Raw genomic sequence first — 25,482 nt, 5'->3', positions numbered from 1 at the left:
AAATAAAAGAAAATGGATCGTGCATCGCACATGGGTGATAGTAGTTATAATAATCACGTACTATCATTCATAAATTTTAAAGTCACACTAAAAATGTTTAATATGTTAGTATTAATTAATAACAAAATAATAATAAATCATTAATTATTAGTATAATAAAGGTTATCATTATAGTTATTATTATTAAAATTATAATTCAGTATGAGTCGTTACATTTTTCTCTGTTCGTATGAAAACAATGTGTTCAGTGTCCTACCTTAATAATTAAACAAGATACTAGTTATTTTGATTTGAGAATTGTAATTTTCACTACAATCTTGACTAGTGAGTGTAAAATTTCCACTACCGAGGGGGCCAACATAAATGATCTGTCCAACTTCAAAACCGAATTAAATAGAATATATAATCCCTTAAAATGATGGTATGAATATTGCATACATTGTGATCAACTTTTGGTCCATGTCCAATGTCGCAAAATCATAGACTACTGCCTACTAAAGTTATCCATTTTCTCTCATGGAGTATCTAACATTACAAGAAGAAACAAACAAAAGTTTAAAACTGCATAATAATATCCTAGAATAAGGTCAATACCTAGTGGCTAGTGGATAATAATATACTTGGCGTCTAATTAGGTCATCCACGCGATTTCAACCTTGGGAGTGCTTAGTCCCTGAGATGGTTGCTTGAACTGATTTTTTTAATTTTCTTTTATAAATACTACATGCACCTTTTGTAAGATCCACATGTACTTGAAACGAGATCCAAATGGCGGGGAACCAGATCAACCTCATATAAGATTGGTAATGGGGCGTTGATTCGAACCTATAACAACACAATTTACAAGAACACGATGACGACCCTCATGAGTTACCGATGAACTAGTGGGAAAAAAATTAGGGATTTCACATAGGTAATTTATGAATTTCACTTTTGTATCACTACTACTCCTTCTATCTTATTAAAAATGAAACATTTTTTGTAAGAGTATCCCATTAAAAACGAACCGTTTTTTAAAATAAAATAAAAAAAATATCTAATTTTTCCAATCTCTTTATCTTTTCATTAACTCACAAAATAACAGTATATAAAATCTTGTATCGAAAAACAAATGTTCCATATTTAATGAGACGAAGGAAGTATAATTAAGGGATCGATTTCTCTTTTAATCTTAATACGGATCACCGTGATACACCCATCGATTCTTGAACAAACTGTGACACCTTCAGTTATTAAGATTACAAAACAAGAAGTACTTTGGATTTGAAAACATAACAGAAAAAATAGAAAAAGGATTGATTGTTGATTGGATTATAGCGTAAAGATGGCATTGGTGCGTCATGTCGATGTCCTTTGTATTGGTGACCATGTGATTATTTGTCAGCTGAGAGATAGACACTCAGTACAGTAGAACCCACCGCAAAAGATCCCACTTTCTCTCTTCCATCCACCTGACCTTTTTCCTCTTCATTTTCCACAAATTTAATAAATACAACTTCTTTTTATACGCAACTTGTGCTATGCACGTGACATTTCAAATAACTTCAAATAACGAATACAAAATATAATAAATATATAGACTATATAAATTCTACTCAATATGAAGATTTAAAAAAATAAAAATATATTTATCTTGTCTAACTCTAAATGAAGAATTTACTATTCCCTAATGAATGAAATATCTATATAATTTTAATTTATAATTTAAATGGAGTAAAAACAATAAAAATTAATGACAAAAAGAAGATGTGTAACTATGTTCAAAGAATATGACTTAATTAGAATAAGATATACAAATAAAGAAAATATGTTTGAGTAAAAATATTTATTGATAGTGCTATGGTAGTTATTAATCCAAATAAAAGTTAAATTAAATTTAATAGCTTAATCAAAAAAAATTAATGGAAAATTTTCTGGAATATCAAACATATCCACATTAAATATATGAATAATTTAAATCATAAAAATTTAAAACTTCTTTGAGAAGTCAAGTTAAAAAAATTGTATTATCTAACAATCACACTTTAGTTGATTATTTTTTTCTTCTGTTTAACTTCAGACCATAGCATAACTTGATATATATGGCCAAAGACTATATGAATTTTTAATATTAGAAAGAATAAATTTCTTACTTCTTGCCACATATAGGTATAAAAAGTAAATTATCACTTAAAATAAAGATAATATTTTATGCATCTTGGATGTATTGAATAATGTGATAATTTACAGTACTATTTATATTAAGAAGTTATACAAACTTAATAAGTTATATTTAATTTTATACAAACTTAATAAGTTATATTTAATTTTAAATATATATAATTTCATCTTCTTCCATAATTATGTACACAAAATTTAAATATAAATATATTTACATACTATATAGGTAATATTAAATATAAATAATAAATTTAGTTTTAATATTGTATACGATAATTTTTAATATCTAAAGGATTATAAAAAAATTTAATGAATCAGTTATTGAATTAAAACAAATTTAATTTTAAAAATACATACTATTATAATTGTTTCAAATCTTGATTGGGAAGGTATCATGTAATTGGACCAATTTTCTATCTAATGGTTGTCATTTATCAAAATGAATAAACAAAATAGCTTTATATTTTCCCTCCAAAAATGGCAATATTGACTTTCTATCCAACTCTCCCTTTTAGTAGTATAGATTAATGACGAAATTTCATGATTTGTTCGATAAATGATTTCACTTCTCTTATTTTTTACTCCCTCCGTCCCATTAAAGATGACCACCTTTTTTTTTGTTTGTCCCAATCAAGATGGTCATTTTTCATTTTTGGAAATCACCCCCTCTCTCATCTCTCCTCATTAAATTATTCAACTACATTTTTCCTCTCTACTTTATTCCACCTAATAACACTTCCTAAAATCCCTTGCCACTCAAGAATGTGACCATCTTGAGTGGGACGGAGGGAGTACATGAAATACGACATATCTTAATTTTGAGGGGCATTATCATATGAGTATAAACTAAACAACAAATCTATGTGACCAAATTTTGTCCAACCAAAAACTAGTTTATTTTTTTCAGAAAAAGGTTTATTTATGCATTTAATTAAAATATATGGATGCATATATAGTATATGAAAAGTGCATTATATTGTGGTCATATATTTATAATTTGTGTATAATTTTTTTACTTTTTTGGAACCATAAATATAATTAGTGCATTCTTTAATTCAAATTTTAAAAACAATAGAAAGGAAATTCAAATATAAATAAAAAATGAGGTTAAAGGCTAATAAGTCTTTTTAACTTGTCCACTCACCACATTTATTATTTTAATGTATAATTAATACATCAAATTATTAATATGACTTATTTTGATTGTATAAAATTTGGTTATTTATTATCACTCTAAACTAAATGCAATATGCTCTAATATAATTTTTTTAGTAAAACCCTAATTTTTTTCTTGCTACTCTCAATTGGGTGTCCCTTTAAGAGAAAAAAATTAAAGTAAAATACAAACCTACAAATCGTCGCGGTTGTGGGAAAAACGTAGCAGTAAGTTTTTATTATACAAAATCTAAAAATAATTCCGTTTAATGTCTACTTGTTTCTTTTTTCGCAGATTGAGAAGGACATCCATGACATTTTCCGGCCGACATTAAGGAAAAATAGACCATTTAGGCCATTCGGGGTTCTCTAAATCTGCCGGTTCTCCACAATTTATGAACCGAATCGATTATACGTCTTTAACCCGAGTCCAACCAATTTAGTTACGTGTCCAATCATTTACAACCGCAGAAAGAGAGGAAAGAGGAGAGAAAAGTTTATGCAATTAGTATGATTGAATACACAACACGTCCAATATATTTAGATAATTGAACTTATATTGGGAGTATGTTGATCAAAAGAAATACGAAGTACTAGTTGAAAATAAAATTTGATGACAAAATTTTGGCATCAAAGTATGGATTGGAACTACTCAATATTTGATGGTGACCATGCATTTGTTTGTGGCCCCTAAACTTCAGCTTGTCAGTCGCTTTCTCTTCTTCGTCGTCTTGCTAGTTTTATAGCAAGTCTCTATTTTTTCTTCTTACTTTTTCAAATGATATATTGATCACTTATAAGGGTTAATTAGGTTTAAAGATATGAGTTTTATGTTGAATGCAAACACAAATGCTATTTTAATCTGCAATATTGGTAACATCACACTCAACTTTAACCTGGTTGTTAATTTTTCAATTTCAAACAAATTCTTGTCATTTGAGTTTTATATTAATTAAGCTGCACTTAATTATACACTCACTCTGACTTAATTTGGTGATGCTAGTTTATTTAGAGATTTACTATAATGATATTTCTCGTTTTAAGTATGTTTTGTCATTATTGCTTGACGACAGAGTTGATATAAATATTTTTATTTTGGTATTTGACTTGATCATTCCAGCTCGTTAGTTTGTAGTATATAGAATTATAATAATGAAAATTCTTGTTTTTTAGTATGTTTTGTAATTATTGCTTGATGACAGTGTTACCCAACACATAAAACATTAGAAAATTGGATACACAATAAACAAAAACAACTTAATTACCACACATGATAAAACTGATCAACTAACAAAATTAGATTAAAAAAAAACGAAACAAAGGCAAATTATAGATGCATATCTCAATTAAGTTGGGATCCATTTTATTTCATAGTAACACACGTATCCCACATTATATATGTCGCATAAATAAAATAGAACCGATGTTGCAAGACCACCGTTCCGAGCACTAGGCAGAAATCACATTCTGACAGACGAGCTCCGCCAGAATCCTCCAGCATAAAACCGAGCGAACATCTCCTTATCGAGCTCGATCACCTCCATGCTCTCGGGCCCCGACTCGAACAAGTCAGGGGCTGGGACGGGGACGGGCCGAATCTCAAAGTCCTTCTCGTCGCACGTGCACTTGGCCGCCGCCGCCGGCCGCAGCCCCATCTTCACGAGCCTGCGCCGGCGCAGCGCCTTGCGGCAGAGCCCCGCGGGCACCTTGCACACGGCGAGCACGAGGAGGTTGACGAGGCCGCAGGGGCAGCAGCAGCACACCGCCGCGCACTCCGCCGTGGTGCCGCCCACGACCTCCGCCAGACGCGCCGTCAGCCGGTCCTGCGGCGCGTAGGCCTCCAGGAGCGGCTGACGCCGCGCCACCAACGATGACGAGGGGCGCAGAGCGATCTGCTTCTGCTGCCTCGTCATCGTTGGGGAGGACACCTAATTAACCTGCGGGGTTAAACCATTATTTAAATAGTTTTTTTCGCGAGAGTCTTGTGTCAGACGGTCTGATAATAGGATGGTTTTGAAATGGTGTGACACAGATTTTTATGATGAGAAATAAAAATACTACCTGGGAATAGTGAGAGGAGAGAGATGAATGGAAATGAGAGTGGTTGAGAACTGAGATTCTTATAGAAATAATTATTGAAGGTGAGGTTCTCCTGTTGCTTACCATCAATTTTCTTTCTACTTTTTTGGATTATAATTGACCAGATATATATATGAAGATGATATTATTAGTATATTACTTTTTGTGATAAAGCTTTTGTCCGCAGGATAATACACATGCATATATAAAAAAGCTACAAATTGGTTACTAAACCATAAAAAGTTAAATCCCCAAATGCAGTGACAATTTACATATTGTGAAGTTTATTAGTTGTTCAAATACTTATAAGTTGAGAAGGTAAACAATATAAGAAAATAGAAATAAATGGACAAAATATGTAGGAGAGATGCTTGGGGTTGGATTCATGTGAAAAATAGAGGACTTGTGATTGGACAATTGAATGAATCGGCTCGTGACAATCATAATAGCTATTTGGTGGTTACAATTCGACAAGGTAAAAAATTTCATCTAAATAATGAGGAAGTGGATCTTTTTACCATGCTTTGATACTATAGAATTAAGTTTAATTCGTGTTTGAAAGAGCATATATTAAATCCCGTCGGATTTTTTAAAAATACTCCATATATTGGTACTTCATTTTATATTTATTCTTTATTAATCAATCCGTTCCATAGTAATATAGTAATTTCTTTTTTTTAGTAAAAGTCAACACATTTTTCCATACCTACTTTATTCTCTCTTACCTTTTTCTCTCTTCATCTCTCTACTTTTTTTATTTTCCACTTTATTCTCTCTTCACTTAACTCATCTAACATAACTTTTCTTAATCTCCGTACCAAAAAAAATACCTCTATTACTATAGAACGGAGGGAGTATGAAAATCATTTTTTAATGTATCATGTTCATAATTATTTATCTAGTTAGTGGCTTGTATATTAAGTTATTTGTTGTGGACTTAAAAAATGTACACGTGATAGATATTTTATGATAATCAATATTTAAAATATATTATGAATGATTACTAATTCTATATGTTATTGGGAGTGCATTATTATGCACACACCCGGTCCAGTCTCATAAAAACTTTCTCCTTAATTTTTCTCTTTATGTCTCCATCTTCACCTATTTTTCATTTCTATCGTATTTTACCAATTTCTAATAATAATAATAATAATAATAATAATAATTATTATTATTATTATTATTATTATTATTATTGATTTTGTCCCCATCACTTTTCTTATCGCCCTATTATAGAGAAAACTAAACCACGCCAGCCCCTTTTCACCCCACGCACGACACACACTCACAATGGACGCCTGCGCCGCTCAGCAATGAAGGGCGCTTCTCGCTAGGACACCTCCACTAGCGTGACACACCCTCAACCCCCTGACTCTCATTGAAGATGCTCTTATTTTATCAATCACACATTAAAACTCATTTCGTTCACAAATGACACTCATTTTATGGATAAAGATAATTTATATATGTACATAAAACAAAGGATAGACTTATTTACAAAACAAAACAAAACAAAACACAACATCACTCATAAATCTCTATATACAATATGCAATTTTCATTTCTATACACAATGTACTTGCATTACATTCCCAAAATAGACTACCAAAGGAAAGAAATATCAAAGAACAACTAAATCTTTTTACAAACTAGATGCTGACAAAACAACACAAGCATCATACAATGATATTTCACCACTTAAAACAAGAAACACATCTACACCCACACATTATATTAATTTGATGGGTCATAATTCCCCATCATTTCAAACAAATACTAGTAATTCAATACATGCCTTTCATGCAAAATCTCCCTATACATAGCCTGCCAATTTTCCGGCAACGCCTCCAAATTCTCATCGTTATTACCGTCGGATTCCGCCGCCTTTTCCCAAGCCCTCCGATCCGCAGGCGAATCCACCACGTCATCGGCCCATCGAACCTTCTTTTTCGGCTCCACTTTCGCCACCGTCTCTGCAAAAAAAAAAAAACACAAATCAACTAAAATAGAATAAAAATTCACATTAATTAAATTAAAAAAAATGAATAAACCTGTGGAATTTCCGATTTCGAATTCGATTTTGTCCATGAATTTGGAGAGGAGGTGTTTGTGGACTTGCATTGCGACGAAAACGACGCTGCCGGAAACGGCAAAAACTGCCATTAAACCAGTTTTCATTGAAGAATCCATTTTTGGAATGGGGTTTTTATCTGTTTTTCATATAATAATTAAAAGGGAATATTTAAGATAAAAACCATTTACTAGATTTGAAGAATCTAATGAGAACGAAGGGAGGAAGCATTTAAGGATGATAGTGAAAAATGGAACAAGAATTTTGTTTCGAAAATTGAGGATTTTTTGGTTGACAGTTTTCTTATATTTTCTCTCCGTTTTTTTCTCATTTTTATTGTTACGATTTGGTGGTTTCACTCTTCGATGACTTTAACTTCCCCTCTTATATAAGGCTCAAATAATTTTTGTTATTAATTAATTAATTTGGATCACTGATTTTTGTATGATTGAAAATTGCAATTATACTTATTTCTCATCATAAATGTATAGTACTAATGTTTAGTTAAGAAATAGTCGTACTACTAATTTTGTTTTGTGTATACAAAACATGTCAATTTGTACATTACGACAAAAAATTTAAATATATATACCATCGGAAGACTATGAAATCATAGTTAAGCCTACACAAATGATGGTTGAATCCAATCACCAAATCAAGATCAATTTCAGTTTAATTGAACAATGGTAAAATTTTAATAATTTAAAACACTAATATAAGTTTTTTTTATGAAATATGTAAACTTAATAATTTTTATATAAAATTAAAACAAAGGTAAAACATTTTATATGAAACATGTAATTACCCCATTTAATCATAATGCCATTGTCTCGATTTTACATCCACTAAACATTCCGAATCCCTTGACCCATTAATTCAGGGTTTAGGGTTTAGGGTTATCGACAAACTAGTGTTTAGTCGTGCTTGTTCTAATTCCATGTCTCTCAATTCCAACCTTTTTGAAATGAGGAGGAAAATAAGATGTGAATGAAAAGTCTCAAGTTTACTCATAACTATTCTCACTTATTAATGTCATAACTAACGATGTTTGAACAAATATTTCATATATGAGCCGGTCAACATTTTTTTTTCAATTTTGTTTAAATTATATGAGATGGTCCGAATCCGATATACTATCTACCAATTATTGTTCCGAAATCAATCCGGAAAATTTATAACTCAAGTTTGAAAATTCAAATCCGCAATAAATATCCTATTGACGAAATAAAACCAAATGTACATAATTAGGAATTCAACAAACTGTGGAATTTAGTAAATGCGTACAGTTCGCTTCATAGCCTCGTAACCATTTTAGCAAATATTCTAAATTATAAGAATTAGGGAAACAATTAAATCATTTCAGCCAAACCATCTAATCAGGATAAAACAAATCCCAGCATCTTAATTTATACTACTATATTTCAATTTCTAGACACCAGTACAAGATAAAGAAGTGATAGATACTGATTGGCTAAAAATAAAACAAAATGAGTCCACCTTAAATTATTGAAATTTGACTATACATAAAAAATAATAATATGACGTTAACATTTCCATGCTATCTCAGTATCTTTTTTATTTTTTTAAAAAAGGAAATCGCCAACAAACCTTTCTTTTTCGTAATAAAAAGAAATCACCTCATAATCCATTAAAAGAATTTAGAAAGCACGATAATATTGCATGGCCACCCAAAATTTCCATACCAAAAGAATATTATAAATACACATTCACAAAACTGAAAACACTGATTTTATATCCATCCCCATTTCTGTAAGGAGAAAAAACCATGGCACCATCCATCATGCCCATCGCCGCATTGTTTCTTACCCTATGCTCCGCCGCTGCCGCCGACTCCATCGCCGAACCCCCCTTCCCTGCCTTCGTCGACTCCATCGCGGAGCCCCCCTTCGCCGACTTCGGCTCTCCCGCCCCTGCTCCCGCCTACGACGAGATGCCGATGACGGCCGACGACCTCGAGGGTTACGAAGACATCACCGAGCCCATCCTCGATCCCTTCTTCCCCGTCTCTGCTGACTCCATCGCCGAGCCCCCTTTCGCAGCCTCTGACTCTCCAGCCCCGGCTCCCGCCTACGACGAGACCGCCGAAGCCCCTGAGAGCAACAATATCATCAACAAGGGGGCAATGGACAGCCACTACCTGACAGCGCACATGAGCGCCGCCGCGAACAAGGTGGAGCAGTTCGTGGCGACGGAGGTGGAGGGGAAGCTCAAGGACCCGGCGACGGTGGCCTCCGCGAGGGATTGCCTGGAGCTCTGCAAGGAGGTGTACGAGAGCGCGGCGGATTCTATGAAGAAGGCGGTGAAGAGCATCTCCACCGGCGACTTCATCAAGGCCAACTTCGACGTCAGCGCTTTCAGCACCGACATCGACACCTGCAAAGAGGAATGCTCCATCGCAGAATTTGAGACGTTCGATAAGTGGGCCCAGGACGTCGCCGGCGACTGCCTCGACAGGATCCTCCAACACGCTAATCGGGTTTGAGATCATCAAACTTGATTAGGAGATGATGGATTTTTCATTATTCTGTCATTGTTTCTTCTCCAATATGGAATAATGGAATTCTTTCATCACAAAAATTTGAAAATCAACATAAAATTAAAAAAAAAACACTAATATGGAATTCATTCATTATATTTATGGAACCAAGTTTCTGGATACAAGTTTATCTCCATGTAGTGTAATCTTCCAGCAATCTGCTTCAAGCATAAAAACAGAAAACTTTTTGGGCACAACTGCAAAATAAAACATCACTCAAACAATTTGAAGCAAACAACAGATCAAGAACATCATTTTCAGTTGATGGGAGAAAATTATTACCTTTGAATCTGTTGTCCTCTGTAACAATTCCAAATGTTTCTTTGGTTTCTCGAACCATGATGCCGTGTAACCCAACATACGCTGCAGTTTTACACTGAACAACTACACACACACCGATAATTAAAGTCACACTACAAGGCATAGTAAGACTTTCACCATGAAGTTTATTTTTTATTTTACAAAAGTTGAGGAATGAGTGAATTTTCCAAACCTAAAATGATTGCACCATGTAGGTCGGCATTAAGGAAGCACTGAGCCAACTGTTCTTTCCTGCAAGAGCATTCAAGACTACAGGCTTACATACATTACAAGAAAAGGCAATACTAAAGATGAAAATAGAATAAAAACTAACCCAGAAATTTTAAGAAGCTTCTGCACATAGGCTTTCCACTTCTCATGCATAGGCTTGAAGATGTCAAAGCTGAAAAGTCAGCAAAAAGATTGAGATATTACAAGAGAAGTAATCGACAATGATCTCATGATCATATGCTAAGTACAATTAAAGTAACGACTGATTCCTATCACAATCAACGAAAGGTTGACAGAAAAGTATCTGGTAAATATATCTATCCAAGGAGTAGTTACAAGTTACAACTTACGCATGCATCCCTTGAAGAAGACGCACCAAACCATAACTTGAAATGCACTCAACAAAGAGAAAAGCCAAAAACATAACATTCTAAAAAACAACCACCTTCCTCACAAGTCCAGCTATTGTTGGACTATCACAGAAACATATTTTATGCAAATCATATTTCAAACTTCAATCACCGAATCATGTCCAAAAGGCAAGGGGAATTCTTGAATTTATAGGGACTTCATCATTCTAGTGAACTACCTTGGGGAGTATTCGTTAAGGTACACACTACACAAGTAGCAATCCCAATTTTTGTGGACTATCACAGCAAAGCCAAAATTCCAGTTGCTCCCTTGGTCCAGACCATTTTTTAAAAAACAATAATAAAAACTCCATGATTTTACTTAATTGCTACAACTAAAAGAACATGCCGCAAATTCGAATACTAACTAAGTATTAAAACCATACTGGCGTCAATACATAAAGACCGCATGGGCAAAACAGAACTGAATAGTGAACTTACTTATGGAATTCTTGTAGCAAATCAAATGTTCCAATACGCTTATGTTGCTTTAGGGACATATGTTTTTTAGAGCGTTTTGAGCCATGCTGTAGTGCTCTCATATGACCAGAACTTGAACTGCCATTTTTCTGGACAAAATTATCAAGAAGCATTGTATTCTCGATTTTTATATTTTTGGATCCCTGCATGTATTTCTTAGCTGAATCACCATGTTGGAAAAGCTCATGTAAAACCCCATTAACTGTGGCTTTACCATCGGAAACCTGCACAATAGAGCAAATAGAAAAAGCCACAATTAACTTGATTTCTAGTAAAAGCAAGTCAAATGACAACACAGATTCTCAGACGGACTATGTGAGACTTACTTGTACACCACTTCGTAGCAAGTTTTCATGAACAGAGTGAGAAAGATTGAAGTAGGCAGGCTCATTTGATTCTGTACCTGTAAAATAGGGGGGTTAATATTAAGAGTTCTCTATCAAAGTCAAATCCAGAGAGCTACTATATATTTTTAGTAGAGCAATACCTTCTTTAAAAGTACGACCTGGAAAAGAAAATTTGCCTGCATAGCATCCAGGAAGGCACATGAGATTAGACAAGAGAAAGATGCAAAAGTCTCTAAAACTTGAAACGGCATTACATTTAAAGATTTCGCAAAATTTGAAACTATTAGTTTCACAAAAAACAACACTTAAAAATTTTAAGAGTTTTTGACCACCACAATATAAAAGCTTAGACTCTAATGACATTAAAGAACGAGGAAAATCCAAATTGGTTATGCATACATACTTTATTCGAAAATGGAAAAAGATAATGAAGCTGCAATCAGTTACTATATTTTAATAATGTGTTCTAAGCTTTTATTCTAATAAAAAGATTAGACTATAATCATATGATTAAAGATAAACCTTTTTTAGATGACGATACAGAGAGGGGCTTAACGGCCGGTGAATCTACATTCAAAGATTCAACAGATACAGAAACTGGTTTCTTATCTTCAGCTGGCCTTTTCTTGCTCTTCTGTTGCTGTGTCTGAACCTCCGACTTCGCTTGAGCAAATCGGCGCTCTAGCGCTTCCATGGTACGCCTCCTCTGGTCTTCCATGCTAGTTAAACTGTCGGAAACATACATTACAGCATGAATCTAGTGGGAGCACACAGTAATAAAGAACAAAATAGTCTATTTTTTGTACAAATTATTGGCAATTAGATAGTAACTGAATGAACAACAGATAGTGATGCAGAATTCATATGCAACAACGACACAAGCATTGAGTTACAACAACGCAATTAGAAAATTGAGCTACATTGCAATAATGAGAAAGCTCCAACTCTTAAAACTCTAACCTTAATGTGCAAAATTTGTGTTCTATCTTATTGCAGGAAAACGAGTGGTATGCAAGCTCAATCACCAATATTCAGCAGAAACGCCCAATCCACAGATACAAAATTGAGATTAAAAAAAACACAGAACATTAAACTACAAAAAGGAAATCATGTAATTGTTCGAAGTTGCAGATTTGAGGTTGAGCGGATGTAGAAGAAGATTAGCGCTGTGTGATTTTAGTAAAAGAGAGAAATTTGGGGCTGTTTCCTATCAATTAGGGTTATGCGCCTGATGAAATAACTCGATAAGTAATTCAATTGCTATTATTTTATCTCTATACAAGTTTATTCCTATAATACAAAAAAATAACCATATTTTCCTATTTTAATATAATAACCACCAAAATTATGCCATATCAATATCAATCAATCCTTATAATAATAGGAGTATTTTTTTTAATGAGATAAATCTTTTTTTCATATCTATCTCATTCCGGAGATGATCAGATCACCTACGGCTAGGGATGTCAATCGGGCTAATCCATTCGGGTTCGGATTAACCCATTCGGGTCGCCGGGCTATTTGGGTGCGGGCCATTCGGGTTATGGATTTTTCGGGACATAAATTTTCAACCCTAACCCGTCGGGTTTTGGGCTAATCTATCGGGCTATTCGGGCATAAAAGCTTTCGAAAATAATCTCTTATATCAAATTTTTCTTCTATAAAATGATTTTAAATTTTAGATAGACTTTTTTTCTTTTTAGTTTAAAATCATATAAAATCTTCAAATTTTCATAGTTTTCTTCAATAATATTTTAAAAGAAGCCTTTCATCTCGATCAACTACAATATAAATTAAAGCTTGTGTTCGTGTCATTATTATGGCATTGTTCGTAACTAATTCTTTATGAAAATTAAAAATCATATCTTACATGAATCATTATTAAAATGATAAATATATTAAGATTTTGATGGGTTAGTTCTTAATTTTGTCTTGATTGGCTTTGGTGGTGGTAAGTCACTAGTGGCAGATGATGGGACGGTGCAATAATCAGTTGAGATTAAACTTGAAAGCTGATATTGTGGGATTGAGTGAAAAAGTGTAGAATGGAGATTGAATAAGACTAATAATTGTGTAGAATGAAGATTGAGGATTCAAAAATATAAAAAAATCCCAAAAGCTTAATATTTTATAATTAAAACTCACAGCCCACCGGGCCGACCCGCAACCCGCCCGTTCGGGCCAACCACCCGCAACCAGTTCGGGTCAACCCGTTTAACCCGCCAACCCATTCGGGCCAACCCGTTTAGCCCGTTTTGTATTCGGGTCATAAAATTACAACCATAACCCGCTCATATTACCGGGGTGTTCGGACCAGCCTACGGGTTTCGGGTTGAATTGACATCCCTACCTACGACAAACCTTAATCCATCTCCTAATATCATAAAACCTAGGAGTATTATTAATTTTGTTTGTGTTAACCTTTTTATATTACATTTATATATAATTAAAATTTAAACATTGTACTTACCATTTAATTTTAGACATAAATTTTCAATTTATTTTAATCATCATAATGTAAATAATAGGAGTATTTATTTATTTATTAATAAAAAAAGTGGAATATTTTGTTTCCCGGTAAAAAGAGTTGAACACAGTCTGAATTTTGTCTCATCTTGGGAAGAATCACTCTGTAAATGGGATCTTTTCCCCAAATCGATTCCAATTCATCTACAGTTCAACTCCTACTTTCGCCATTAATTTCCCTCCAAATACTTCCAAACCAGTTCCCCATTAAAGCCTGAATCCAAAGGCCGCCTCTACCACTCTAAACCCAACCTAACTCAATCACCAAAATACCTCAAACTGCCAAACTAATAAGCTCTTGCAAGAATCACTTTCTTGACAATCTCCGGATTTTTATTGTTTCTGGAATAATACTAGTAATTTTCAAAATGAGCATCCTCAGTTCTGGGGTTTCTTTCCATCGCTCAATTTTAAGTAAGCCTGAGCCTTTGAGCAGCCGAAACCCCAGAAACCAAAATCGCAGGATTCTCTGTTTAAACCATTTGAATTCCTTGAATTCGAGCAGTGATGGGTTGGAATTTGGGGCCAGCAGGGGTAAGGGTGAGAAAAGGAGCAGTCTTTCTAGGTTGAAATCGGCTGTTGATGTTGGGGAAGTGGTAGAGACTTCTGGGACAAGTGGGAGGGATAGCTGCTCCTATGATGCAATTGTTATAGGTTCCGGGATTGGGGGGCTGGTGGCGGCGACACAGCTGGCGGTGAAAGGGGCGAAAGTTTTGGTCTTGGAGAAGTATGTGATTCCTGGAGGAAGCTCTGGGTTTTATGAGAGGGATGGCTTTAAATTCGATGTTGGATCATCGGTCATGTTTGGTTTCAGCGATAAGGTTAGCTTGTTTTTGCATTTGGCTTCATTTATTGGGGGAATGAGAAGAATGTAGTAATTTGCGTAGAAATGCCCAATGATTGAGAAGTGAGAACTAGGGAAATTTGAATATGCTGTTGTATAGATGTGATCATCACTCTTGAAACTCAATTGCACCATTGTATTTGCAGGGAAATCTGAATTTGATCACACAAGCATTAGCAGCTGTGGGAGCTAGGCTGGAAGTGATACCTGATCCCACCACTGTTCATTTTCATTTACCTAATGGCCTCTCTGTCCAAGTACATAGAGAATATAACAAGTTTATTTCTGAACTTATCAGTAAATTCCCTCATGAGAAAGAAGGGATTCTCAAATTCTACGGTGTCTGCTGGCAGGTTAGTTTCTGATTGAAGTGATTGTTTGCTTCTTTAGGTTGTTCACAATGTCTGAATTAACCTTTCATTCACTTGGATATATGATTAGGTCTATAATGCACTGAACTCATTGGAGTTGAAGTCACTGGAGGAGCCAATCTACCTTTTCGGGCAATTTTTTAAGAAGCCTGTTGAATGCTTGACTCTAGGTGATTGGTGTTTTTTTGCTTATATGGTTTGCACTAACTTTCTCTCATAATGACGATAACATGGTAAACTATATTAGTGGATATTTATATCCACTTTTTTCCTTTTCTGTCTATTGATATAAGTAATCTGTTCTGCTTGGGCATTCTCCCTGTTGTTGGAGGTCTTTACTCTTTAGCCCATGATATAAGTTAAGAGCCAACATAGTAATGGGTTTAGGCTATTAATACTCCGATATATAAATTTATAATCGAATAACCTTGCTATAAACTGCAAAATTCGCATGCTTCTTTTATGCTGATTGGTGCTTTCACTATTCATCTCAGCCTACTATCTTCCCCAAAATGCTGGTGACATTGCTCGAAAGTATATCAAAGATCCTGAGTTGCTGTCCTTTATTGATGCTGAGGTGAACTTACCTAGTATGTTATGAATAAACTAACCTTTTGGACTAAAAATATTTAATCCGTGTCATCAATTTTCTTGCTTTTCAGTGTTTCATTGTGAGTACGGTTAATGGTAAGCGGACACCTATGATCAATGCAAGCATGGTAATCTATTTTATTATTCTTGCTCCATCTAGATTTTAGTCATTAATGGGGATTAATCTTTTTACAGAATGTTCCCTACTTAATCCCCTTATTTCCCCTACTTTCCTTTCACACCCTGTGTTCTGAAATTCCTCTCTTCTAGGTTGTATGTGATAGACATTTTGGTGGGATCAACTATCCTGTCGGAGGAGTTGGAGAAATTGCAAAGTCATTAGCAAAGGGTTTGACTAAAAAGGGGAGCGAGATACTTTATAAGGCAAATGCTACCAGCATTATCATAGAAGACGGAAAAGCAGTAAGTTTACCAGCAACTTCCTTCCATTTTGTGTTTCATGGTCTGTTTCCCTGAGATCATTAAGGAAAGACACGGTTCACTTGTCTCATTTTACAGGTGGGGGTGAATCTATCAGATGGAAGGCAATTTTATGCTAAAACCATAATTTCAAATGCCACTAGATGGGATACCTTCGGTGAGTTTCCAAAACTCAGTTTACTCTTGCTTTATCTTCCATATCAATGTGATATATGAAACTGTTGACACAACTGCTGTAGGCAAGCTCTTGAAAAAAGAAAATTTACCCAAGGAAGAAAAAAAGTTTCAGGAGGCATATGTTAAAGCACCATCTTTTCTCTCTATTCATGTGGGGGTTAAAGCTGATGTTTTACCACCAGATACCGATTGCCACCATTTCGTCCTAGAGGTATTGTGTAGATTTGTATCATATAATGCACAGCCTATGTATTAGTTGTTATATAAGTAATTATTTAATTTGGTTTACCTTATTAATCTTAGGATGACTGGAAAAACTTGGAAATCCCTTATGGAAGTATATTTCTAAGCATTCCAACTGTCCTCGATAAATCATTGGCTCCAGAAGGAAACCACATTCTTCACATTTTCACGACTTCTTCGGTTGAGGACTGGGAGGTTTCTTTATATCTCTTATTCTATTAAAAGCATTAGTTTTTCTTACTACCAATTTTCTTTTTGAACTTTTCAGAGTTTAATTCAAATTTCCATCTTTCTACAGGGTCTGTCGCGCAAGGATTATGAAGAAAAGAAGGAACGTGTGGCCGGAGAGATAATTAACAGGCTCGAGAAGAAACTATTCCCTGGACTGAAGTCATCTATAGTATTTAAGGAGGTACAGGAACTTACTCGACAACATTGGTTTCGGAGTTGATGCTTAACATTTTTCTATTGTAACTTCTAGATTTATACTGTTTATCACTCCAGCGATGAATTCCTTAAAGTTAAAATAATTTCACTGTACATAACTACTTTAATAAATAATTTAAGAGTTGCCTGACGAGAGGGAGGAGAAAATATTTATATTGTGATTGCATCTTCGCTGGACAAAATATTATGATTTCTTGTCCATGTCAGTTCAAGACACAAATTGTTATTATGTCGGTGATGCTTCTGAATATGGCAGGTGGGGACACCAAAGACACATCGGCGATATTTGGCCCGTGATAGTGGCACTTATGGTCCAATGCCTCGAAATGTTCCGAAGGGCTTACTGGGCATGCCCTTCAACACAACGGTACGTTAACCAAAGATAAACTGTTGCTGTCGTAATCAATCATCGAAGTTGACTTGTTTTATCAGATCTTATCTCTGCCACTTATCTACTTCATTTCTGATGGAGTTTGCAGGCTATTGATGGTTTGTATTGTGTGGGAGATAGTTGCTTTCCTGGGCAAGGTGTCATAGCTGTAGCTTTTTCGGGAGTTATGTGTGCACATCGAGTGGCGGCTGATTTGGGTCAGTTTTCTAAAGTTGTTTCTCATAACTTAATACAGTATCCTCAAACAACCTATTATTTGTCTAGATTTTCATAAAGGTAGATCAACTGTAACTGTTTCGTGTTCTTGAACTCCTTTTCCACTTCAATGCAGGATTCGAGAAGAAAAACCCTGTGCTTGATACCGCTCTCCTTCAGCTACTTGGTTGGTTCAGGACTTTAGCATGAAAAACTAGCAAAAATGTCGAGACTCAATAGGAAAGCATACCAAATCAACAGTCCTAAAAAAGAGCAATAAGATGCCATCAAATGCTGTTAGCTACCTTTTCCTTATGTCGATAGAGCGGTGAAGTAACCAAATTGAGGTACTTTTGCCTGAGTTTGTTTTGGTAATACTATTGAGGAGTTTACTTTTGAGATAGATGCTGTAAGTCATGTACTGCAGTTCCATACCAAATTAATATTACATTGTAGATTAACGAGATTGACATACACATACTTCGACCAACCCCAGATGAGGAATATTTTCATTTTCATCTTGGGTGTTCATTGGGAATGGCAAACGTTTCCAAACATTAGTACAATACATACAATCATCTTGAGGAAAAATCCTATTCCCTATTGTTCGTCTAAATACAATCTGAAAACCAAACATAGCCTAGAAAAGAGGGTGAAAAACTTTCATGGCACTGCTTGAACTTGTCAGAATTTGCTGGAAACATGTCTTTGAGTGAATCCTGCAAAAGTATCTTCAGAGAAATCCATGCAATGATGTTTAAACTAATCTCAGCGGAATGGTGGTTGTACGACCTCTCTTCGAGGCAAGAGTTTCAATATAGTCTTGTGGCTAGATGATTTGTTAGCTAGCAAAAGCCTTGAAAACAAAAAACTGCACTGTCACAAGGCCTTTAATAATATTGCTTTTGTGTACAACTAAGATCCTGGCTGGAGCTTCATTCTTCGCAACGATAGGTAAGCTAGTAGCCTATAGCCTATCACCATTGTTAGCAGTGCTCCAACTTCCTTGCAACCGTCGTCTATTCTGACCCCGTTGATCGTGTCACTTATGTGCTCGTACTGTACTTTCAGGAGAAGTTTGTAGGTATGGTAATTGAAGGAGAGATAGCGAAGCCATGATATGAACACTGGAACATTCTGCAAAAAGTTTAAACTTTATGTTATAGTGTACATTTATTTCCTACTTCATCCCTATTAATTGTTGAGTAAATTAATTCACTTCATAATTTACGTGGTTACCTTCACAAAGTATCCTCCAGCCAACATGAAGGTCATTACTGTAACCGAAGCCAGAGTTGTTGCCCTCTTTAAATCCATCAGTGTGGCACCAATGGCTAGCCCGAGCCCCTGCCATCATTTTTACTCTTATGATACTGATTCATGTTATGTATATTGCCAAAAAAATCTCATAGATGGAGAAAGGGCATACCTGAGCTGCTATAATGCAGAGAAAGACTGTCACTACAGTGAGGAAAAAGGAACAAGCATTCATTCGTAACCCTGCCATGAAATATACAACCACGAGGAAAAGTATTGGCAGTATTAGGTCAAGCGGAAGGTCGCTTGTTGTTCTTGCCACAAAATATGCACTCAATCTGTACATGTCAGCTGCTCGTTCCTTGCTTAGCATGGCTCTCTCTTGGGGAAATGTAAAGATGGCTGTAAAGACTGGGAAGAATCCCCAGAACACAGCAATGAAGAACAGTAACCCTGCCTGCAAATGTTTTTTTGCATTCAGATTAATTTTTTATTCCTTAGCTTGTTGATGAACATACCATATTAATTCACTTCATTTGACTAGAAATATTATGCTACCAGCCTTTATTTGAATCTCCTCTCTCGATTTCTTATAGCATACTATTATTTCATTTTGCAGAATAAACAATCTAATATTGATGTGGATAGGTTGTTACAGAATTTATTTACGGATATAGTTTTGCTTACACAATTCATCATTTCTATTATAGTTCCAGTTTAGGAATTATGAATGAGCTTAGGTTTAGAAGATGAAAGTATGTTTAGTTACCTGATCTTGCAGTTCTTTGGGGTTATTGCTGCCAGATTGCCACCATAGCAATCCCAAAATAGCTGCGGTTGCAAGAACCTGAGTTACCCTCAACCAGCTAAAGTAATCGTGCCTCCGTTCTTTTAGTCCTCTGCAGAATAGTATGGAGTACTGTTCAAACCAGCTTGCTCCCCATTCTCTCTTTGCAGAACATACTTTGGCCTTAATCTCGTCATCAACAGGTGTTGGGTTTTTAAGTTTCTTCTTCTCACTTTCATCAACCCGTGCCTCATAGGCCTCCACAAGATACTGCTGATGAGTGGTAACATATGAGGAAAGCAATAGTGATTTCTATTGTTTCTTAATTTCTATGCATATAGTTTACTGGTTGAGCTGTGATTTCTATAGTTTCTTAATTTCTTTGGTGACTGAATGAATATCTTTTACCTCATGCACAACTGCTGGAGCTGGTTTTCCACTCTTTGTTTCTGTTGTGGAGTCCCCGATTTGCACTCTATCCTCCAATTCCGAGGGGACAGAAATGTCTGTTACGTTCCCATTTGCAAGGTCGAGCATGAACTCTGCAGGGTTCATCGCAATTAGAGGGGAACAGCCTATGGATGAGAAGTAAACCATTGCTTCCGACACCTTGCCAAAGTAAAGCAGACTCCCTTTGCCAAGAAGGATCAACTTGTCGAACTTATGGAAGAGTCTGCTCGATGGCTGGTGAATCGTGGTCACCACTGTTTTCCCAGCCTGTCAAATCAGACACAAATTAAAAAGGTGGTGTTATAATTGCAATGTTTTGAAAGTCAGTGTAAAAATTTCAAATTCATGTAGACGGCGCCTTATTTCTAGATATTAACCCTTGTGTTGTATGTATACTTCCACAGTACCTCGGCTATATCGTGCAATGTGTCCACAATCCTCAAAGCAGTCGTAGAATCAAGGCCTGAGGTGGGTTCATCCAGGAACAAGAGGGACGGGTTGATAATTATCTCGTTTCCAATGCACACACGCTTCCTTTCTCCACCCGAGACACCCCGGACAAAGGAGCCCCCTATCATAGTGTCTTGACAGCTGGTATTGACATACATTGCTGACAGGGTCAGTCAATTTCACAAGATTTGCACTTAACTGACAAAACTACCTCCCTAGTTACCTCTCTAGCCCCAGCTCGTATATAACATCCGATGCTCTTTTATCTTTTTCCTCTTTCGTCAAAGTCTTTGGAAGCCTCAACCGAGCTGCATAAGTCAGCGTCTCCCGCACCGTAAGATGAGGAAACAGAACATCGTCTTGAGTCACAAACCCTATCCTGTGGATTCACAATGTCATCATTACTGTCCTTGAATCTCTCTAAAGGGACAGAGCAGATCATTACCTGCACTTTAGGGACTTGGAATATGGTTCATCATTGTACGTGATCGAGCCACCATGGGCAGGCTCTCTCACTCTCCCTCCCAGCAGACTCAGCAACGAAGTCTTTCCACTTCCAGATGGCCCCATCAGAGCCAGAACTTCCCCCGGAGCAACAGAGCCGTTGATCCCATATAAAATATCCTTCTCCACCGTCGACGTCATGCCTTTTAAAATCACCTTGTGAGTTACATCTGTGAACTGCACATTTTTAGAAGACAAGAATATGATGTGTATGTTAAAGGCAATTGCAAGAAAATGAGGCTCATCATCATAAGCATTCTATTTCTGGCCTAAGATCATGCTTTGTGACTATAGCAATGGTTAGATTTGTTTCTCTAAATAGAATATAGGAAAGTCTTGTACAAAAATGCCATGGGAAATGAGATTCTGTACAAGACTGAACCTGAGATGACATAATAGCAATAATGATTTGAGTTTGCATTGATCTCTAGCTAGATAAACACCTCCATCCCATTAATATCCCTGTCCAAATAGATGGTATCACACATCAATTCTGTGGCTCCTTCTAGAAAGTACAGGGCTGTGACCAATTGCGTTTGTACACGTGTATGCTATCTCGAAAGAGGTTTATTGAGTACTGTATATATGAGTGTGTATGTTTACCTTGAGGTAGATTGGTATTGTGGGTTCTGATTGGAGTCTCTTCTTGTGCCTTCCTGCCTCAAGATCTTCAGCTGCAGCCATTTTACCAAAACACATGATATAGTGTTTGCCATAGAAATGCTTTCACACGACTGGGGATTGTGTTTGATTCTTAGACCTCTTTGTTTACAGAGAATATCTCTGTTGTTTGGATATCATCGAAAGGCGACATTTTCCATAATTTAGTGAGCGGAGCTAAGTAAAATCAGTTATAATTGTAATAATTAATATATTAGGCTTAATAGGGCTTAGTCAAATTTAAAATGATTTTTCTAGTACAAATATTCCATACAGCATAGCCCGAAATTATTTTTAAAATGGTAGTGGCAAAATAGATTTGCTATGGCGGCAGTATTATTGTTACTGTTGTTAGATAAGTTTTATTCATATAGTTTCATCACAAAAAAGAAGATAGACTTGTTTTTCTCGGAAATGTGTTTAGGAAGGACTGAAAATGGTATTTTTACAATAGTGATAGATCTTAGTGTATGAATTTTAGTTTCTCGTCCTCAACTTTATACATAAAAAAATTTGGAAAAAAAAAACGTCAGAATTTATTTTTGAGTAGAAAGCAACTATTCTATAAAGTTTTTTTTTTCTTTTTTCTATTTTATTTTGAAAAATAAAATTGTAAAAACAGAGATCATAAATAGAATGCCGCTGGTTATTTAGTTTCAAAAGGAATTATAACGGTTTCAGCTAAACACTGTCGATCTTTAGCTGGTTTTCACTTTTTTTACTTATTTTTTTGGTAGTTTTGGACAAAATTAGTGTTTAACAGTTCGTTACCTTTAAAAGAGCCGATCCACTTAGATCATCTACAGTTATACACTAAATCTCATTTTGGTGTATAAAACTTTTACAATATAACTGTATATTCAAATTTATTTTTGCTTTTTCTACGTAACAACACCAAATATGAGTTTATATTGTAGCTACTGCAAATTTACGAGACATATATTAAAAAATAATGTAAAATTTATTTCATGTAATTGGTTGGAGTAAAATTATATTCTGACATGATAAATATTCAGAATGAGTTTAAGTTTGGTGTAAATGGTTTGAAGATAAGAAGATTTTGATTTAATCATGAATCCCTAGCCATAAATGTACTACTACGACTACACAAATAGAAGATGAAATGTACGAATGTCCTTGGCAAAGCAAGGGACCCCATTTATGTCGCCAAACTATTCTTGACCTTACAATTGTAGTGAGATAAATAGGATGAGCTACAATTATTTGATTTGGTGGAGAATTTTGTGTCCCGCACCCAAATCTCAATTAGTACCTAATTTTCTTGAATTTCATAATCAAAATCTGAGCTTCTTCTAAAATAATTGACACACACACACACCCACACAATCATTGACTAGGACTGCTGGTCTACTATAGTCTATATATCACCTTTTATCAAACGAACATTATATGTTTCATCATGTAGAATTTTCGTCCCATCATCGTCTTTCATGACTTATTTGCAGAAAGTGATATAAATTTGAAGATAAAAATGTCATTTAGAATCATCGAAACTGCCGAAATTTGGTGTGGGGGTGACAGATAGAAAAAAATAATTTCATTTTCATGCAAGTTCTTGTGACTCTAAAAAAAATTAAATTTAACGTGATCAAGTGGTTTGGCTAGATTCACGATTCATGCATGTGTTTTCATCCACTTTGGAATATGGTACCATATAATTTTTGCTCTTTTTCATTGTTAATTTCGTATAAATTATCCAAAATCATCTCTAGTCCTTACCAATTGTCAAAAGTTGGAGAACCAGGAAGAACTGAAATTCGAGAAAAAACAAAGAGTTTTTAGTTTTAAAATTTACTCCCCCATTCCATTAGTAGTGAATCGAATTCCTTTTCTAGTCGTCATTATAATTGAGTTATTTCTCTTTTCAAGCAAAATCTTATACTCCTATGCAGCTATGCAATCCTCTCTTTTAAAGTCTTTCTTTATTCTCTTATTGCTTATCTCCTTTATTCCCACTTCATTTAATTCACTAAATATTTATTCTTTAATTCTATGTCCAAAGAAACGCATCAATGCTCATGAGCCGTATTATTGTTATTAATATTATTAGCTTGATTTTTTTTTACAATATAGTATTATTTTTAATATACATATATGTATTATTATAAGAAAATGGGCTCAATTTTTACACATGCATGCATATGTATATAGAGAGAGAATATCACATGCTTTTAGTCTTCAACCACCCTTTTCACAATCTATATGTAAATAATTAAAAACAAGCGTCTAATTTCGGTTGCATATCATAAAAATAATCATCCATTTAATTTCAACTACAAAAAATAAAAATTAAATGCATAAATTTGCAATGTATGAGTGAGAGAGGAGAGGACTAACCGATCTCGTCGTCGCTAAACGGCTTTGAATCGGCGAAATCATCGGCGGGGACAGTGAAGCTAGCAAATCCGCTAAACGAAAATCCGAGGCTAGCGCTGGAGGCGCGGCTCAGGGCGGCGCCGCCGCTCAAATCGTCGACGTCGAATTTCAGCTGAGCGCTCCTCGACTTCCGAATGTGCGTGTTCCTCCCCGGCGACGCCGCCGTCAGCCGCCGGCTCGAGATCCGCGACAAATTGCCGCTGCTGTCCGCCGCCGCGTCGCCAGGAGACTTTATCGCGCCCAGCGCCGCCGCTATCGTCTCCACCAGCTGGTCCGATTTCGTCCGGATGAGACTCGTCGCCGAATTCGCTGTCTTCTCCATTTTCTGCAAATTGATTAAATTCGATTACACTGATTCATCATTTTTTGCTACAGAATTAACAAATTGAACTTACAATTTGCATTTTTTTTCTACAGAGTTAACGAATTGAACTTACATTTTGCGAAAGTAGAGAGAGAGAGAGTGAAGTTGTTGAAGTTTGATCATAAATGTGGAGGGTTTATGCAGGAGTAATATATAGGAGAGGGCGATGGAGAAATTTGAGAAGAGTGGTCAAGTTGCATGTGAGCCCCTAAACTTTGTGATAATTGAATTTCTACCTTTTGATGAAAATTACGGGACATAAATGCAAAAGATAGGATAAAGGGGATGATTGAACCATGTCTTGGCTTCTCACGCATATGCACATCACTTTTTAATTTTTATTTTAATTTAAGAAAATGTTAATAAGCTTTATTTAACTTGCTTGCGTTGAAATGACAATTATAGTAATCTCGTGAATAAAATGTTAGAATTTTTTGTGGACTAATTACAAATTTATCATTTAAGGTGGTGTTCGGTTTCCAAGATAAAATAATACCAATATACAATTTAGAATTGAGTCGTGAGATTATTTTAGTGATAGGGGGTTAGCTATGACTAATTATCCCATAATTATCCATCTAGGATTGAGTCGTG

General features: G+C 35.3%; 6 protein-coding genes across 10 annotated transcripts; 2 read left to right on the top strand and 4 right to left on the bottom strand.

The window, feature by feature from the left end:
* Window positions 1–4,647: 4,647 nt before the first annotated feature.
* LOC125216434 lies at window positions 4,648–5,462 on the bottom strand. The gene is made up of 2 exons (XM_048118145.1): window positions 5,377–5,462; window positions 4,648–5,252 (listed from the first exon to the last, which is right to left on the bottom strand). The coding sequence occupies exon 2, from the start codon at window positions 5,226–5,228 to the stop codon at window positions 4,776–4,778; it is 453 nt and encodes a 150-aa protein (XP_047974102.1). The 5' UTR covers window positions 5,229–5,252; window positions 5,377–5,462; the 3' UTR covers window positions 4,648–4,775.
* Window positions 5,463–6,963: 1,501 nt separating this feature from the next.
* Window positions 6,964–7,709, bottom strand: LOC125211479. The gene is made up of 2 exons (XM_048111296.1): window positions 7,449–7,709; window positions 6,964–7,370 (listed from the first exon to the last, which is right to left on the bottom strand). Exons 1-2 carry the CDS (start codon window positions 7,585–7,587, stop codon window positions 7,174–7,176), a joined length of 336 nt encoding a protein of 111 aa, XP_047967253.1. The 5' UTR covers window positions 7,588–7,709; the 3' UTR covers window positions 6,964–7,173.
* A 1,430-nt stretch (window positions 7,710–9,139) lies between these two features.
* Window positions 9,140–13,039, bottom strand: LOC125216257 (ribonuclease MRP protein subunit POP4). Of its 2 annotated transcripts, XM_048117919.1 has the most exons (10): window positions 12,754–13,039; window positions 12,316–12,521; window positions 11,934–11,969; window positions 11,773–11,849; window positions 11,408–11,670; window positions 10,660–10,728; window positions 10,519–10,577; window positions 10,308–10,409; window positions 10,149–10,222; window positions 9,140–10,025 (listed from the first exon to the last, which is right to left on the bottom strand). In XM_048117919.1, exons 2-10 carry the CDS (start codon window positions 12,509–12,511, stop codon window positions 10,017–10,019), a joined length of 885 nt encoding a protein of 294 aa, XP_047973876.1. In that variant the 5' UTR covers window positions 12,512–12,521; window positions 12,754–13,039; the 3' UTR covers window positions 9,140–10,016. The 2 variants fall into 2 exon arrangements, with proteins under 2 accessions (XP_047973876.1, XP_047973875.1); XM_048117918.1 differs by having other exon boundaries at window positions 9,140–10,222; window positions 12,754–13,038.
* Window positions 9,255–9,971, top strand: LOC125209752. The gene has a single exon (XM_048109335.1). The coding sequence runs from the start codon at window positions 9,255–9,257 to the stop codon at window positions 9,969–9,971; it is 717 nt and encodes a 238-aa protein (XP_047965292.1).
* Window positions 13,040–14,404: 1,365 nt separating the features above from the next.
* LOC125211692 (prolycopene isomerase, chloroplastic) lies at window positions 14,405–18,495 on the top strand. The gene is made up of 13 exons (XM_048111593.1): window positions 14,405–15,140; window positions 15,310–15,516; window positions 15,605–15,704; window positions 16,029–16,111; window positions 16,197–16,253; window positions 16,396–16,548; window positions 16,645–16,723; window positions 16,806–16,954; window positions 17,047–17,181; window positions 17,285–17,398; window positions 17,690–17,800; window positions 17,913–18,021; window positions 18,156–18,495. Exons 1-13 carry the CDS (start codon window positions 14,688–14,690, stop codon window positions 18,227–18,229), a joined length of 1,824 nt encoding a protein of 607 aa, XP_047967550.1. The 5' UTR covers window positions 14,405–14,687; the 3' UTR covers window positions 18,230–18,495.
* A 5-nt stretch (window positions 18,496–18,500) lies between these two features.
* On the bottom strand, window positions 18,501–25,063 carry LOC125211691 (ABC transporter G family member 22-like). 4 transcript variants are annotated; one of them, XM_048111588.1, is made up of 11 exons: window positions 24,962–25,063; window positions 24,486–24,849; window positions 22,071–22,141; window positions 21,409–21,644; window positions 21,187–21,342; window positions 20,921–21,104; window positions 20,472–20,780; window positions 20,046–20,336; window positions 19,449–19,733; window positions 19,259–19,366; window positions 18,501–19,156 (listed from the first exon to the last, which is right to left on the bottom strand). In XM_048111588.1, exons 2-11 carry the CDS (start codon window positions 24,844–24,846, stop codon window positions 18,935–18,937), a joined length of 2,223 nt encoding a protein of 740 aa, XP_047967545.1. In that variant the 5' UTR covers window positions 24,847–24,849; window positions 24,962–25,063; the 3' UTR covers window positions 18,501–18,934. The 4 variants fall into 4 exon arrangements, with proteins under 4 accessions (XP_047967545.1, XP_047967546.1, XP_047967547.1 ...); XM_048111589.1 differs by having other exon boundaries at window positions 20,046–20,333; XM_048111590.1 differs by having other exon boundaries at window positions 20,046–20,321.
* Window positions 25,064–25,482: the final 419 nt, after the last annotated feature.

The sequence above is a fragment of the Salvia hispanica genome, chromosome 3 (genome assembly GCF_023119035.1).
Source record: "Salvia hispanica cultivar TCC Black 2014 chromosome 3, UniMelb_Shisp_WGS_1.0, whole genome shotgun sequence".
NCBI lineage: Eukaryota > Viridiplantae > Streptophyta > Magnoliopsida > Lamiales > Lamiaceae > Salvia > Salvia hispanica.
Note: the sequence above shows the minus strand (reverse complement) of the source record. Positions and strands in the feature narration are given on the sequence as shown.

What these genes read in the sequence shown, in the direction of transcription:
- LOC125216434 (XM_048118145.1), bottom strand. Translation starts at nt 5,228, where the DNA reads ATGACGAGGCAGCAGAAGCAGATCGCTCTGCGCCCCTCGTCATCGTTG.
- LOC125211479 (XM_048111296.1), bottom strand. Translation starts at nt 7,587, where the DNA reads ATGGATTCTTCAATGAAAACTGGTTTAATGGCAGTTTTTGCCGTTTCC. An exon ending in CGAAATCGGAAATTCCACAG is followed by an intron (nt 7,371 to 7,448) that starts GTTTATTCATTT and finishes TTTTTTTTGCAG; the next exon opens with AGACGGTGGCGAAAGTGGAG.
- LOC125209752 (XM_048109335.1), top strand. Translation starts at nt 9,255, where the DNA reads ATGGCACCATCCATCATGCCCATCGCCGCATTGTTTCTTACCCTATGC.
- LOC125216257 (XM_048117918.1), bottom strand. Translation starts at nt 12,511, where the DNA reads ATGGAAGACCAGAGGAGGCGTACCATGGAAGCGCTAGAGCGCCGATTT. An exon ending in TGTATCGTCATCTAAAAAAG is followed by an intron (nt 11,970 to 12,315) that starts GTTTATCTTTAA and finishes GATGCTATGCAG; the next exon opens with GCAAATTTTCTTTTCCAGGT. An exon ending in AAGCTTCTTAAAATTTCTGG is followed by an intron (nt 10,578 to 10,659) that starts GTTAGTTTTTAT and finishes ATGCTCTTGCAG; the next exon opens with GAAAGAACAGTTGGCTCAGT.
- LOC125211692 (XM_048111593.1), top strand. Translation starts at nt 14,688, where the DNA reads ATGAGCATCCTCAGTTCTGGGGTTTCTTTCCATCGCTCAATTTTAAGT. An exon ending in TGTTTGGTTTCAGCGATAAG is followed by an intron (nt 15,141 to 15,309) that starts GTTAGCTTGTTT and finishes TTGTATTTGCAG; the next exon opens with GGAAATCTGAATTTGATCAC. An exon ending in CATCTATAGTATTTAAGGAG is followed by an intron (nt 17,399 to 17,689) that starts GTACAGGAACTT and finishes TGAATATGGCAG; the next exon opens with GTGGGGACACCAAAGACACA.
- LOC125211691 (XM_048111588.1), bottom strand. Translation starts at nt 24,846, where the DNA reads ATGGAGAAGACAGCGAATTCGGCGACGAGTCTCATCCGGACGAAATCG. An exon ending in TCCAAGTCCCTAAAGTGCAG is followed by an intron (nt 21,343 to 21,408) that starts GTAATGATCTGC and finishes GTGAATCCACAG; the next exon opens with GATAGGGTTTGTGACTCAAG. An exon ending in CTCCAGCAGTTGTGCATGAG is followed by an intron (nt 20,337 to 20,471) that starts GTAAAAGATATT and finishes ACCACTCATCAG; the next exon opens with CAGTATCTTGTGGAGGCCTA.